General features: G+C 39.5%; 1 protein-coding gene across 2 annotated transcripts in view; it reads right to left on the bottom strand.

Moving 5' to 3' along the window:
- DACH2 (dachshund family transcription factor 2) overlaps positions 1-2,297 on the bottom strand; it is a 676,171-nt gene extending 673,874 nt beyond the window's left edge. For both annotated transcript variants that reach the window (XM_003269018.1, XM_003269019.1), the window contains exon 1: positions 1,635-2,297. In XM_003269018.1, coding sequence (XP_003269066.1) covers positions 1,635-2,122 — 488 coding nt within the window. In that variant the 5' untranslated portion in view covers positions 2,123-2,297. The remainder of the gene's footprint in view (positions 1-1,634) is intronic.
- Between the last annotated feature and the right edge of the window lie 13,745 nt (positions 2,298-16,042).

The following is a 16,042-nucleotide window of genomic DNA, read 5'->3' as shown; positions in this document are numbered from 1 at the left end:
GTCGAAATAAAATTGTGTTTTTACTCTTACAATCCATAATTGCCTGTTTTATTGAGGGAGCTGTTATCCTTTGTGTTTTAAGGCCATCTATCTTCCTTAAGAAAAGCTGATATAATAAACCAGCTTTGTAAGCCCTAAATATGAATCAGGTAGGAGTTCTCACATAAATAGTTTTCTGTTTAATTGCTTGAACACAGAAAAACACTGCTCAATTGAAGAAAAAAAAAAGAAGGAAAAAGGTTCCCTTGTCAGTTCTGCAACATTATCTTATTGCAGCAGTAAGCAACAGTTTGCCTACAAGTTGTCAGTATCATTCAACTATACATGGCAATTTGGATTTTACAACAGATGTAGCAAACTATTACAGTTTTAGTTCACAGACCCAGAGATTTTATGATTTAAAGTTCATTTTGAGAAAGTTTTTGGTTTTTTATTTTATTTTTGTAAAATAATAAGCAGTAGTGCTGTTTTACAACAAAATCCTTTGCTCCTTTTAACCACGTGATGGTGATTTTTGTGCCAAATCTGTGCTTTCCTGAGATGTTACCAAACTGGAGATGGAATAAACACTAGAAGACTAATTCACAGGTGTTTAAAAAGTCAGATAATCTTGAGTATACTTTTTTCTTTTTAAACTCAAACATTGAACACAATTTGCTTCTCATATACAAATGGACATTTATTCACTAGTGTACTTCTAAACTGTGATATGAAGGAGGTACACTTACAACCAGGGAAGTTGGCCATCATCATTTAAGGAATCCTGTCTTTAAGGGAATGGGATCCTTCCAACTGTTCGCCTGGAAGAGCTGAGAGCATCCTCTCTAGAAAATCTGCCAACTTGTACACCAACCTGAAATCCAGTCCCAGCCACAGTGATTCATGCCCCACATTGCCCTCTGCAGATAACCCAAAACGGACGATCCCAGGAAAGTGATATTTGTCGTTGTCCTTTTGTAAAAATAGTATCCGTCGACTTTCCTGTATCGTGTACTGGGGAGCTTTGCGCAGCAAGCATGAGCATACGTTCTCACGCGCACTTGCACACACACACACACACACCAACACCACCACAAACAACAACACCACACACCCCACACATTCTCACCACAAACACACGGGATGGGGATCGAATCACCCTCTGGGATGGATTCTAGACTTCCCACCCCCTGCATGCCCCAAATGCTGAGTTCTGGCTTGCCAGCTTAGGAGCCCAGTTTACAGCTCAGCCAGCCCCCAGAGAAAGCCCTTAGTATCCTTTCAGAAGAAAACCTATCCGACCCGTGCGGCCACAAAAGAGCAGGAAAGAAAACCAAATAGAGAAATTAACAACCACAAACAGCCAAAAGCCATGCAAGATATGGGCAAAAGGCTGGAAAGTTTCAATAGAGGACTGCAAACTCAAGTTTGTGCGGGACTTTTTTAGACCCAAGCCCTTGCACTGAGCGTGGACTAGAAGGCACCGGCATTAATGAAACCTTCTAGTCTTCTTTCCCCACCGATTTACAGAGTGAAGAATAGAGGCAAACTAGTTAAGACTCACTTTACAAACAAAGTTGGATGAGGCTGATGAGGCATGCAGAAGAGGCCAAAGGGGTAAGAGAAGTGGGAGAGCCAAGAAACGAGTGTCTCACCTGGCATTGGTGCAATCGGTGAACAAAGTTTCAAAGTCTTTCCTGGTGATGAGTTTGCAGCGGTTTACCCCGGGCTGGATGGCCCCCAGCCCGCGGAGGATCCGGACCTGCTCGACAGTACACACCACGGGGGATATATCCAGTCTCTTCAGCTTGGTGTACACAGTGTGCAAGCCTCCCACCAGGTGCTTGAGAAAAAGATCAAAGACTTGAGGCAGGCAGATCAGTTCCTGGCCGTCCATCAGGAACGAAGCCACCTTCATCCCGTGCATGTCGACCATGCGGCACTCGCTGGTGTTGGTGTTGCCGCTGCCGCCGCCTCCGGCACTGCTGCTGTGGTTATTAACCATGAAACTATTGATCATATTAGGAGTAAGACGAGGGGGCTCTCCGGGAGTCGAGTACGGGGGTTCGGCCCGGAATAAGCCCCCCGGGACGCCGGCGCCGCTGGAAGTTGCAGAGATCACTGGAGACGCGGAGACAGCCATGGTCACTCTGTCTCAATCGTGGGTCCTCCGGCCCTCGCTTTCTCGCCCTGACTCCTCTAGATCCCCTTGCACTCACTCCCTCACTCTCGCTCTCTCTGGCGCGCTCTCTCTGGCGCGCTCTCGCTGGCTCCGAACTGTTCGCAAGTCTTCAGCAGCCGGCTCACGCTCAAGCTCACCACCACCCAGCAAACAGTGAGCAGCCCCAACCGGCTGCGGCCCCAGACCCCACCCCCACCACACGCCCTCCGGAGACTGGCAGCGTCCCACAGCCAATGGGCCCCACCCCTTCTGCGCCCGAGCGCTCCGAATGGCTGCCGCTGGCGAGGAGGTGGAGACTCCCCGGCCGGCGTCCGACTACCTGAGTGGGTTCAGGCTCGACGGAGAACAGAAATCCAGTCCGAGAAGGGGGCGGTGTGGTGCCTCTGCTTCTTGCCTCTCAGCCAGACGAGAGAACTCCCAAATGTCACTCAGAGTTCTCAAAGTGGCCTATGCTGTGAACCCATCCGCTCCGCGCTCCGCTGGTGTCGGGGTGGAAACGCAAAGCGCGACTCCTGAACGTGCCTCCCTATGCCCCTTCCGCCACCTTACACCGGGTTAGATCGTGGAAAGTGAGGTGGCAGCTCCAACTCCATTTGCGCATCGCTCCCAAACTCTGCGGGGGCTAATAGGTGGCTTCGCCTAGCTTCCGGGAGAAAGACGCTAGCGAGTTCAGAAGTAAACAGCTCAGCCCTTTAGCCCACCTAAGCGCGCTTGGTGTAAATTTTCCCCTACCCAGGGCGCGGAGGAACAAGCGTCCGAGATCATACTCAGATCAGAGTTCTGGTTGCTAACTCGCACTGACATTCTGGAAGCGTAGTGAGCCTGTGAACACTTTGGGAAACAGAGAGACTTGCTTTGTGGGTGGCAGATGGACGCCTCATTTTATGGCACTTCCGCCATTGTCCTGGAACAGACTTGTCTGTGTCCCCGTCCCTTAGTGTCGAGATTGCCCTGGCCCTACTCCCTGCTAAAATTGATAGGAAATGTTTGTTTAGGACTCAAAACAGTCATCACGGAATATGAGGAAAGGGCGAGGGTTTGCACTCTTGAACGTGCATTTTCCTTCCGCTTCCATTGGCTTTGAAGGTCCAGTGATTAGAGCTCCAGTCCTAAACAAGATTCCACTTCCCCCACTCATCAAGTGTCCCAAACATACTAACAGCTTATAGAACAAAATGTCTAAACAGGGTACATTCCAGGGAAAAGGAATGGTCTTTTCCACACAGCATATGGTGGTTAGATCGCCTTAGCAAAGTTGTTTTTGTTTGTTTTGAGACAGATTCTCACTCTGTCGCCCAGACTAGAGTGCAGTGGCACAATCTCGGCTCACTGCAGCCTCCGCGGTTCAAGCGATTCTCCTGCCTCGGCCGAGTAACTGGGACAACAGGTGCGCGCCACCGCGCCTGGCTAATTTATATATACATATACATATATATATGTATATATATATATATATATTTTTTTTTGTAGAGACAAGGTTTCGCCATATTGGCCAGGCTTGTCTCGAACTCCTGACCTCGTGATCCTCCCTCCTCCGCCTCCCAAAGTGCTGGGATTATAGGCGTGAGCCACCGCTCCTGACCTAGCAAAGTTGTTTTAAGACTCCTTGTCAAGCTATTCATTCTCTAAAACCAAGATATTTCCTTTCCTGTGCTCCTCTTCTCTAGAGGCTGTAATTCAGAAAGTGAAATCCAGGCTTCGTTTCTTTACAAAATGTTACCAGCTACATGGCTTATGGTAACTTCTCTGATATTCTTCTAAAATATAAATAATGTTGAAAACTTACTGAATTTTATTCAGCCCTAATTGTACTTAGCAGGATCAACGAGAAATGTGTGGGTTCTTTTTGCTCCCTTATTTAGTCACAAATACCCTAAATTGGATTTTTCTGCCTCTTTCTACAACATGTTTTCTTCTTTTCTCATTTCATCAACCAGGTTTAAGAACTGCCCTTTGAATCTCTTCATACTGTTTCAATTTCAAATTGTACAGGGTTAAAATGCTAAGAAGTTGTGATGATCATTGCTTTCAAAATGCAGTGATATGACTCTAACATAATAGATTGGGATATAGGCAGCCACAAGACATTTTTAAAAGGCATCAAAACGTTTTTGCTACATCGATACTGTTGTGGGAAGAAAGTAATAAGGGGCAAAAAAAGGACAATTGAGAAGAAATAGCAGAGGCAGAAAACGCCTCAACCAAAAGTAGAAGTATCAAAAAAGAATAAAACAGCACTGACAGAAATGTTTGTATTTACCAGTTTTTAAAAAGAGAAATCCCAAATTGTATTCAACAGGTGTTTTGACTGAAATGGCTGTTAAACTATCTGTTGAAATAACTTGCCTCTGATAACTTATTGTGATTGAAATTTCCAGGTGAATAAGTTTGGCTGTAAAGGATGTTTTATTTTCAAATAGCTCTAATTACATTAAAAATCCTAAGGCCAAGCTACCCCTTGTATGTAGCTGTGCCCACATTATCAAGGCCTTTTTATTTGCAGAGCAATTTGGGGTTTTCAGCAATAAAACATTGCACAGATATTTTGATGTTTCAAATTTAAGAAATCTGAAATATAAAAAAGGCAGATTATTCATTCATGCTGTAATCAGTAATTGTGAAATTGAAGAACAGACATACTTTGACAACTCTAGAAAAGGCACAAATTAAAAGTCATGTGTTTAATGAGATGTATCAGGTTTACAGTAATATTTTAATTATTACTAGAGATTACGGTTCTATTTCTAGCAGAAATACTAGAGACTCAAATTGGCCATTGATCATTGAAAGGTTAAAGTTCTTTGGAAGCTTTCAATACTCAAAAGACCCTCGGTTTCATTATTTGAATTCCTTCTCATTGCAGTCTTCTAGATAAACTTGGTAACGTTCTTAAGTAACACATGCAATTTAAACATGTAGTCGTTTAGATCTAAGAGAGCAGGTTTTGTCTCCTTGGTTTTTTCTTGACTTTTGGATTATTCTATTTTTTATCACTACTATTTCTACTATTACTATCCGTGCTTTGAGATTAAGGCAATCAATTTTACACAGAGGGTTTGTTTTTGTCCCTTTCTGATTTTAATGTCTTCCATAAGCCAAACGTACTTCTAAACAGGGCTAGGTTTCTACAAGACCAGAGGAAGCCTTTCGCATCAACACCCTGTAAGTTTGGAATTGCTTGATGCAATATAACATCATAAAAAGATGGCAGTAAACAGAGTACCCTTGGGAGATGACTCTCTATGGAGAGAGGCACTGCATTAAAACTAAGAAAATACTCAAGGTTTGTGAATTAATACAAGACAGGAGCCAACCACCACAACAAATAAGGACGAAATTAGTATAAGCAGGTACCATATCTCATCAGAAGAAGTTCTAATTCCAGTGGAATGATTTGAGGCCTAAGTGTAGTTTCCCATACACTGAAATGCTGTAAACTTCCATGACTTAATTAACAATTTACATTTTATCTTAATTCATACTCAGTTTGGAGGGGAGGGTGCTCATCTGTGATTTTAGGCAAAATATTCCACTTTGACACTGTCAGTAAAATGCAGGTACCATTTTAATTAAAAATTAAAAATACATATATTGGCAAGCTTATGCAGCACTGCAAAATATCCAGAACTATTTGAAGGGACTGATTTTCAGATCAGGCATTACAAATCCCAAGGTAATAAATGGAATTATTTGAAAGCCTCAGCCAACTGAAGTTACAACCTTGAATGTGGCTGCTAATCACAACCTCCCAGGAGACCTCTAAGGTTCGCTTTTAGGTACACAATAAAAGGAAATTGGGCAAGACAATAAATGTAAAATGAAAGCATTCACATAACTGAGAATTTAAGTGATGAAAGCCTATAGCTATGTATGCATATATACCCCATTAGGAAACTGGTTATACAATGATCTATAACATCATTTTTTTCATTCAGTTATAATGTTAAATTGAAGATGAATTCCAAGGGAGGCAAAGGTGGAGAAAGAGGACAAGCAGAGCATCAAGAGAATTGGTCAAAACCCAAAGAGTAACAGTTAAAATCCGATACTTAAAGGAAAGATGAACATTTTCTAACTGAAATATAAAAAATAAGCTTTCAAAGTACCTTATAAAGTATAAGCGCTTACCAACTTTTAACATACGCTATTTCATACTGCACTCTCCTAAAGGAGAAGGAAACATGTCGTCTTAAATTCCACCTATGTTTTTCAACGTATTGTTCCCTTTTAAATCCTGGGCTTTTAACTGTTCAAATTCAAGCTATTTTAACTTCAGCTGGTCTCCCACTGCTACTTAGTGTCCTTTTATTCATTTCGTTGACTCCCTATTGAATTCCCTGTAGCAGCTACTCCAAACCTTTTCTACTCTTTGCAAGTCACCCTTCCCCTCACTCTCATTAGCTACTGCCTCCCATTTCTCTACGATTTTACCACAAAGTTATTTGACAGGCATTCCCTCTGCCTCCCTTCTCCCCTCCTAAAAGGATTTTTGCATCTTCTCTCTTAAAAAATAAAAACCCTCCTCCACTGCTTCCATTGATGTTCTTCATTCCTTTCTTTCACGTCGTCCAAGTGACAAATCTGTTTTATTCCCACCTCTCTCTTTTGCATCTCCAGTCTCTCCCTCTCTACTTGCTCTTTTCACCTTTTACTATATAAAATGTTCAAGGCTATGAATCCTTAAGACAAATCAAAACTTTCTACTCTAAAAACAGTTCTCAGAGTGTGGTCCCTAGATCATCGGCATCAGCATTACCTGGATGCTTGATAGACATGCAAACAGTTTGGCCCTACCCAAGACCTGGTGAATTAGAACCTCGGGGTGAGGCTCAGCAACCTGCATTTAACAAAGCCCCTAAGTGATTCTGTTGTAGGTGGAAATTTGAGACCCACTTGCCCTGAAGTTACCATCTTTGCACAAACTTTTTGAAAATCTACAATTGTTTCTCTTGTGTCTTTACCTTTAGCAATTTTATTTCTGCTTGCCACTTGGCTGAAACTAATCTACCGGAGGTAATTACTGACCTCCTAAATGCTGAATACAAAGTTGGTTTGTAAATCTTCATCGTTTGATATTCTGAAGCTTTTTACACTACTGACATCCTTTTGGAACCCCTAACGTTTGTTTTAATGACTTTCTAACAATCTGTTTCTCCTCTTTCTTACACAGCTTTTCTTTTTCATGCCCTTGATCTTGACCCTGAAATGTCAAAAATCCTAGTGTCTACACTCTTACTTGTGGCAATTTCATGAACTTTCCAGTCTATAGCACCACCAACAACTGTTTTACAGATTACCTCAAATATTTTTTCTAGCTCTCTTGAAACTCTCCTGTAGAATTGGACGTCTCCACTTTGATGTCCTATGATCACCTCAAACTCAACATGCCCAAAACTGAATTAATTCAGTTTTGAATTAATCATTATCTTATCCTCTTCAAATCTGGTCTTTATTTTTCATTTCTGATATTTCTAAATGCTTTTTCCATGCAGCAAGTCACCTGAAATGGAAACTGGGGAGACCTCTTTAATTTCTCTCTATCCATTATACTCCCATTCAATTAATCACTAAGTTTTGCGATTTCTCTCTCAGCAATATCACTCCCTTCCATTCCTTTCCATTCCCAATGCCACCACCTTGGGTTTGTTCATTATGTGTTCTTTGGATACCTTTACAATAATTGCCTCTTAATCTCCCCACTTTCTGGCATTTCCTCTTCCAGTCTATACACCAGGCTATATAGAGTATTTTTTCTAATGTTTCACTCTATTTATTAGAAATACTCATTACTACCCCACTGGCTACCAGATAAATTCCAAACTCCTTAGACTGACCTTTAATTTTTCTTTGATTAGCTTTTTTTTTTTTTTTTTTTGACAGAGTCTCACTCTGTTGCTCAGGCTGGAGTAAAGTGGCATGATCTCGGCTCACCACAACTTCCACCTCCCAGGTTCCAGTGATTCTCCTGCCCCAGCCTCCCGAGTACCTGGGACTATAGGCGTGCGCCACCATGCCTGGCTAATTTTTGTATTTTTGGTAGAGATGGGGTTTCACTATGTTGGCCAGGCTGGTCTCGAGCTCCTGACCTCGTGATCCGCCCACCTTGGCCTCCCAAACTGCTGGGATTACAGGCGTGAGCCACTGCGCCCGGTCAGTGATTTACTTTTTTATCCTTTCCTCCAGTACTCTTTGACATGTTGCCTGTGCACCAATAAATGAGTATTACTTTCTACTATTCTTAAACTTCTTATACCTTCCCATCTGAGTGCTAATGCTCATGTCATTCTTTTACCATAGGATATATTGGTGCACACCTCCTCATCTCCACCCACCCAAATCCTAACCACACTTTAAAAAGGAAGTCTAATTCAGCTCCAGGAAGACCTCCCTCATTTCCTTTTTTCAGCCAGAAATGGGCTTTCACTCTTCCGATCTCTTACTGCACATCGTGCCTCTCTTAAGATAGTTAAAACATGCTTCCTTGTAGTGCAAGTTGTTTGTAACTTAGTCGTAGGCTCTCTCCTAGAATAAAGTTTAGTCAGGTAAGAGATTATGCATATCTCAGTCAATATGATACTTCAAGTGCCAACCACTGTTACTGACTCATAGTATGTGCCCGTACATGTTTATCTAATGAATAAATATGTGATTATGATCTATAACCTGTTGTTCTACATAAATGTTTGTTATCATTAATTCTGAGGCAGGTCCTAAGAGGTTGGTGTGCATAAAATATTTATTTTTTGTTAAAACGATGATTTGTGCTTATTGGTGGTTTCTGGATCTTTTTAGTGATGACTGGCTTCTCAGATTAATAATTATTTCAATTTTTATTGAAGCATTCATTTCCTTACAAAACTTAAGTGTGATATATTTATATTATATTATGTTTGCTTCCCATGAACCTTAAGGAGTTTACTTGTTACCAATCTGCAATGAATATATTACAAAATTATAATGAAACATATTTACATCTCTGTTTGAAATCTCATTAATTTTTTTATTCTACATCTTTGGTTTTAGGTAAGGGTATCTCAATAGAGGAAGTATATCATTGAGATAATTATTTCAAATCATTGCCGGGAGCTGATAAAACTGCACAGAGCTAATGTGTAAATTTACTATTGTTTGCAGAATAACCAGCTCTGACTTGAGGAAATAGGGAGAAATTATAACCCTTCTGATTATGGATAGGAGAAAAATAGGTGCTTTTCTCTGATAGGGAAAATACACTGTCAGTGTGATCAGAACACGAGGCAATTTTTGCTTTTTGTTGTTGTTATTGTTTTTCCCCTACAAAAGTTGGGTAAAGAAAGCAAGAAAGATAATAATTGTGTAGTTGAAAATATAGGTAAGGCCTTCTCTGAGTTTTGCTGGAATAATCCAGATAGAATGACTGAACCATTTGGCTGAATTCATATAGATAAGCAACACTTCATCACCAAGCCAACAAAAAGTTGATAATAAACTTCCAGTAATATGTGTACAGGCCACCTGAGGGTTGAGTTGTGTAAAATGTTAAATATTTATAACAAAGTTACCGTAATAGTATTTATACAACTGACATCTGTTGAATGCTTACTTTGTGCAGGCATTATGCTGAAGACTTTCTAAACACCCTCTTATTTAATTTTCATGATAGTTCTGTGAAGTAGATTCCATTATTATCCCCATTTCTGAGATGAAGAAATTAAGGCTTAAAATAATTAATATGTCCAAGGTCATACAGATATAAAATAGCTGAGCTGGAAATACATTCAAATATGAATTTAGAAGTCAAATCTTAACCACTACACTACATGTATATTTTCTTTAAAAAAAAAAAAAACTGCTCTACACTGAATTTCTAAAGTTTGGGGTTTTTTTGGTTTTTTTTTTTTTGAGACAGAGTCTCACTCTGTCGCCTAGGCTGGAGTGCAGTGGCGCGATCTCTGCTCACTGCAAGCTCTGCCTCCCACGTTCACCCCATTCTCCTGCCTCAGCCTCCCGAGTAGCTAGGACTACAGGCGCTTGCCACCACGCTCGGCTAATGTTTTGTATTTTTAGTAGAGACAGGGTTTCACCATGTTAGTCAGGATGGTCTCGATCTCCTGGCCTCGTGATCCACCCACCTCGGCCTCTCAAAGTGCTGGGATTACAGGCATGAGCCACCGCGCCCAGCCTAAAGTATTTTTTTAAAATTTGATGTTTTAAATATAAAGTTGTATCTTTAATAAAGAAGACAGGAAAATTAATAAATTGGGGAAGGGTTGTATCATTAGGAAAAAAAAACCCTGTTTGTCTGAATCTTAGACAAAACAATTATCTTGGCTTTAGAGCCATATGATTGACTCAGTCTCCATATGGTGGCACAAATCATAAGTTGCAGGTTTAAGGTTTTTGGAAATGTTAATAAAACAACTTTCAGTGTTTACATTTATAGTATCGAAGTTCTGAGTTGAGAGAAAATGACACGAAAACATATCTGTACATTCCAAACTATTGAGAAACTTGTGACATGTCCAAAACTTGCCTTACATTCAACTAATGAAGAGGAGTCCTTGACAAAAATGAAAATAAACTGAAGACATCCCGTTGCAGTATGAGCAGTACTTGTACTTTTTGTTTCTTTACAGTTCAATGCTTTATTCATTGATTGCTGCCCAATTAGGACTCACACCCTACAGTAATCTCTTCACAACCACAAGATCCCTTTGGGCCAACATTTAGTTATTCCTCTCTGAGAAAGCAGTCTAGCAGAGTGGTTAAGGAAGTGGAAACTGGCCAGACTGCCTGTGTCCAAAGTCTGTCTCCCCAGTTTATCAGCTGGGTGATCTTGGGCAAAATATTTAACCTCTTCATGCCTCAGTTTTCTGATCTATAAAATTGGAATAAATAATAATAGTATCTTCCTCATAGGATTCTGTGAGATTGCAAGAGTAAATGTATACAGCCAAACATATGTAAATTGCTTAAAACAGTACCTGTCGCAGGATAAGGGCTATTCCTGTTAACTAGTATCACTTTTTAATGGATTTTTCAAATTTTAGTTTCAGTATATATAAATTGTAACTCTGTCAACTGGAAATAATTATAAAACGCACAGGAAGGAGGATGCTGACAAGTAGTAGTAGAAAAGGGAAGTGGGTAGGAGAAAAAGGCCAGCGTATACATTTCTGCAATGCAGGCTTGGGGAGATACAAGAAGTAGAGGGAAAGTAGCACAGGCCTTAGAATCATATTCAGATGTCTGGGAGTAGAGAGAGAACCAAGATGCTGGGAAGAATATCTGACAAACATTTCATAACTCAGCTAAATATGATCACTTTTAAAAGATTAGCACAAATATTGTTCCATCGTTAACTTCCAGGGATCTATGCCTCTCTGGGATCTTTGGCTTGAGAAAACAACTCTGTGTCATAACACATGAAAGGTCTTGAGTATTTGAATGGTGGACTAGACACAGAGGAACATTGCTACCACCTACTAATGTGCATACAACCAGCATTAAAGTGAAACAAGGTGATAAGCCTCTCCTTGAAAAGGAGAGGGGAGAAAGAAGGAAATCCTGAGCAGTTTCTTATGACAAAGTATGACAAATAAACACTGATTGTACAGTTCTCCGTGTTGGACATTTAAAATATTGGGGAAAAGCCATGGTAAGTCTGTTAATGTGCCAGAGTCACTGTCTCAGTTTAGTGCATTTAAAAAAAAAGATAACGGCTTCGTAGGTACACTCATGGGCTCAATCCTTCTAAATCTGGATCCCTAAAACTGTAAGTTTCTCGCAAATGACTTCTCCTATTAGAAATTTTGAGGAACTTTACCTTCATGATTGAAGAAGGACTTACTTAACTTCACTCCTTACCTACTTTATCGCATATCGACGATTTCCAGTGATTTCAGAAGACATGATGGTATCACTGCACACATATTCAGGATAAAATAAACATGTTGCTCGGCTTTTAATTTATGGCAAAGAATTTTTAAAAATATCTTCTCCAGGAACACATTATATCCAAAAGGAGGCCTACGTGGATCCATCACCTGAGCACTTGCTTGTTGACTAGGTCTCATCTTGTTCATCTACCCTTCAACTACTTGGTTTTAATTGGTCCTACGCATGAAAATAAACAGGTAGCCTTAGTTTGTGCTGTACTCCTCCACACTGTCTGTATTCCAGAATAGTGCTGATTTTATGGACATAACAGAATGATCAATTTTGTCTGTGAAATTCCACCCACACATTAGTTTTCCCCAGTTCCTATCCACTATTTGTTCTCACAAACAAATTTAACCCAACAGCCACCTGGAGACCCCTAGCGAAATAGGCAACAGAGATAGGAGAATTATTTGTCAGAGAGAGCTTTTACCTAAAATTCTGCTTCTCCTCTACCCAGTTCCAATATTCCAGTCATCTCCATCAAGTGTATAAATCTATTTGAAGACGCAAAAAAGCAATACATATGCCTGGTCCATAAAAGAATTCAATATTCAATAAATTTCAAAGTTAAATGTAGCACATGGAATATTGTTTAATGTCTTAACTTGCCCAGGTGCTGAAGAAGTAGAACAGATAATATTGAGAGTGGATTAGAAAGCCAAGGAGAGCCTGGCATAAATAAATTACATAAATTGTAGTATATTCTTCACTAGAATTTTCTGTAAATTGTATATAGCACATGTTTCTGGGTACAGTAATTTATAATAGATTGTAAGAGAAGTAGGACAATTAACAGGAAATAGGACTCCAGAAAGAAGGTGGTTTAAATAATGGAAAGCTGATCTTTGCACCTTTACAATTAGGTGAATTTTATACTCCCAAAAACAAGTAGAGAAAAAGATAAGAAAGTGAGCCCCCTCCTTTAGCCAACTAGAATGTTAATTTCTTCTTTGCCTACACTTAGCCCATTCATTTTCTCTTTCTAAAAGTGATTATGAAGATAACTTCCTCTCAGAACCAAAAAGAAAACCATGGGTTATGGCATGGAGTTTGGATGATGGTATTGAAAGCAATTTGACTGTAGCTTTGTCTTTCCTAATATTATTGAAATCAAATCCAGTTTAGTGGAAGCCTTCAAGGTAGGAGAAATAGTGTCTTACATTTTAAGAAATATGTACCTTGTCACCTCCACTGACCTACACTGAATAGAATGATTTGTGTTTAAAAATTGATTCATCTATACAATACTGAGTTGAGCCAGATACCAAGCCAGGGCACTACGTGGGGCCTATGGGAAGGCAGAAAGAATGATTTATCTAAAGTAGTGATGCTAAGTTAAGGAATGTGTTTTCCTTCTGCGACATCCTGCTTCTAGACTGACATCCTGCTTCTAGACCAACATCCTTACCCCAGCCTGCTCCCAGGCCTGACCCCAATGAATCATCATATTTTCTTCTCACTACTGTTCTATAAATCACCTCTACTCCAAACTATTACAGTCTATGTCCTCTAATCCTGCATTTCCAAGCCTTTGTGTGTGCTGTTTCTCTACCTAGAATCCCCTCTGCCTAAAATTCTCTCTCTCTCAGCTTATCAAAAGCTATCTTTGGCTGGGCGCGGTGGCTCACGCCTGTAATCCCAGCACTTTGGGAGGCCCAGGCGGGTGGATCATGAGGTCAGGAGATAGAGACCATCCTGGCTAACATGGTGAAACCCCATCTCTACTAAAAACATAAAAAAATTAGCGTGGTGGCACGCGCCTGTAATCCCAGCTACTCAGGAGGCTGAAGCAATAGAATCACTTGAACCTGGGAGGCAGAGGTTGCAGTGAGCCAAGATAGCACCACTGCACTCCAGTCTGGGCAACAGAGGGAGACTCCGTCTCAGAAAAAAAAAAAAAAAGCTATCTTCCAAAATACTTAGTCTGCCTTCAAGTTTCACTGACTGCTATAAGCAGAGGTGACCTTACCTTCCCCAGAAACCCAGAGAATATATTTCCCTGATAAAAATGTCATATGTTTTTCAGAATCAACAATTAGACAGCAAATATTTGTTGCATTCCTACTACATATGAGACATTCATTAGCATTGTACAGAGTATGTGAGTAAGTGCTGAAAGCTGTGCAGTTCTAGGAAGTAAAAAACGACTGGCCACCTCAGAAATATATAATTAAACAGCATATTTAAATTAATGCGATTTTGCTCAAAAGCTCATATTTCTTAAGCAGTCTTTTAAAGAGGACTTCAAATCAGTGTGATATTAATATCCCAGGAGGATTGTATTTCAGTGTAGATCAACACTTTTTACTCAAACTTAATTTTTTTGTTTTTAAATAAAACGGATGAATTCAAATGTCTGTGTATCAACGTGAAAATGATCTCATCTTCTGCATAATTAAGAGTATTGTATTAACGTGTGCATAATGTAAAATCAATAAATAATTAACTGCTACTGATTGTAATTGAATGTTTTCTTTTTTTATAACTTTATTGTCGGCCATGATAAAAAATCTGAACATTTATACTGCACTAAATAGTGTGTCATTTCTATTACATACATCAGCAGTCAAATAATGCAGTAACATCTGTTTTTAATGTTTTAAAGATAGGCTATCCCTTATTAAGTAAAATAGGGAGTTACTGGAAATGTTTTCAGTGATTGGTGATTATGGCAGTATCTTCAAAAAGATCTAATAAAGTCATTTATATTTCCTCCAATTCTACATTTTAATCCACTGTCAATTATGAGTAACAATACGTAGACATAAACTCTTCCTTTCTGTGGAAATAAATTATGAATCTCTTTTGTTACATTGCTTTATAACAATGAATACTTATCAATTAGCAATGATAGGCTATTCCTCAATCACACTTTTGCAGAGAGTAAACATGTAAATATAGTGTAATTGTGTCAAAAAAAGTAGAACATTAAAGAATTTTATGTTGAAAGCCAATTTGTATTAATTTAACAATATTTTGTAATCAGTACTTTCATGAAAGTCATATTCATTTATTTTGTAAGTATACAAAGCAAACAATGATGAAGACATTCTCACATGAAATTATTTGATATGGTCAATGAAACACTGCATTTTGGAAGTGACTAAAAAGTTCTTAACTAAGGTAAGGTGCCACACTTAGCAAATAAAAATACAAGATGCAATATTTAGAATATACTTACATAAAAGATTGTTCGTTGCTGATCTGAAATTCAAATTTAACTGGGCTTCCTGTATCCTAATTTGCTAAATCTGACAACCCTAACAGGGAGAATCAGGGAAGGCTTCTCAAGATAGGTGACACTTGAGCCATCAAGGATCAGTTGAAGTGATCCAGGTGAAAGGAGTAGAAAGTTGGGGCAAAGATGGCCTTTGACGCTGAGACATGGAGATAATAGTAAATATGGCTGGAGAGTAGGCGTGTGAGAGAGTGATGAGAAGTAGGAGTGAGCCCTTCAGTTCATCTAGAAAATTAACTTCTAACTTCACAATAACAAATAAAAAAAAAACCACTACTTCAGTCTCCATCCCTTCTCTCCAAGTTCATAGCAAAGTCTGACAGGTATAAACAGAGCAGCAGTTGTCTAAAACAGTTGCTTAAAAGAATACAAAGCTCTGCTCTGTCCAAAATTGTATTTCTTTTTTCAGAACCTTCAACAAGTTTCACCGTGCTCTGTGAGGGCTAATCAGCCTTTGATTGTCTCCAATAAGAAATCTGATCACTTCTCTTTTCTTTGAACATGTCACATTCCTCATGCAATGCAACTGTTTCTACCTGTCAGGATGTCAGGTCTCAATGTAATTTTACAGCTAGAGAAATCTGAGTGCTTCAACAGGTAATTTTTCACCGATAACTGATGGTTAATGAAAGAACCAAATGCCTTTCACGTAAACTGATGTTGTAGCCTGTTCGGATGGGGCTAACTTCTGAAAGGTTTTGTTCTAAGAATGAACTGTGGCT

This window comes from Nomascus leucogenys, chromosome X (assembly GCF_006542625.1).
Source record: "Nomascus leucogenys isolate Asia chromosome X, Asia_NLE_v1, whole genome shotgun sequence".
Taxonomy (NCBI): domain Eukaryota; kingdom Metazoa; phylum Chordata; class Mammalia; order Primates; family Hylobatidae; genus Nomascus; species Nomascus leucogenys.
The sequence above is the reverse complement of the archived record's forward strand: the minus strand, read 5'-3'. Positions and strand labels throughout refer to the sequence as shown.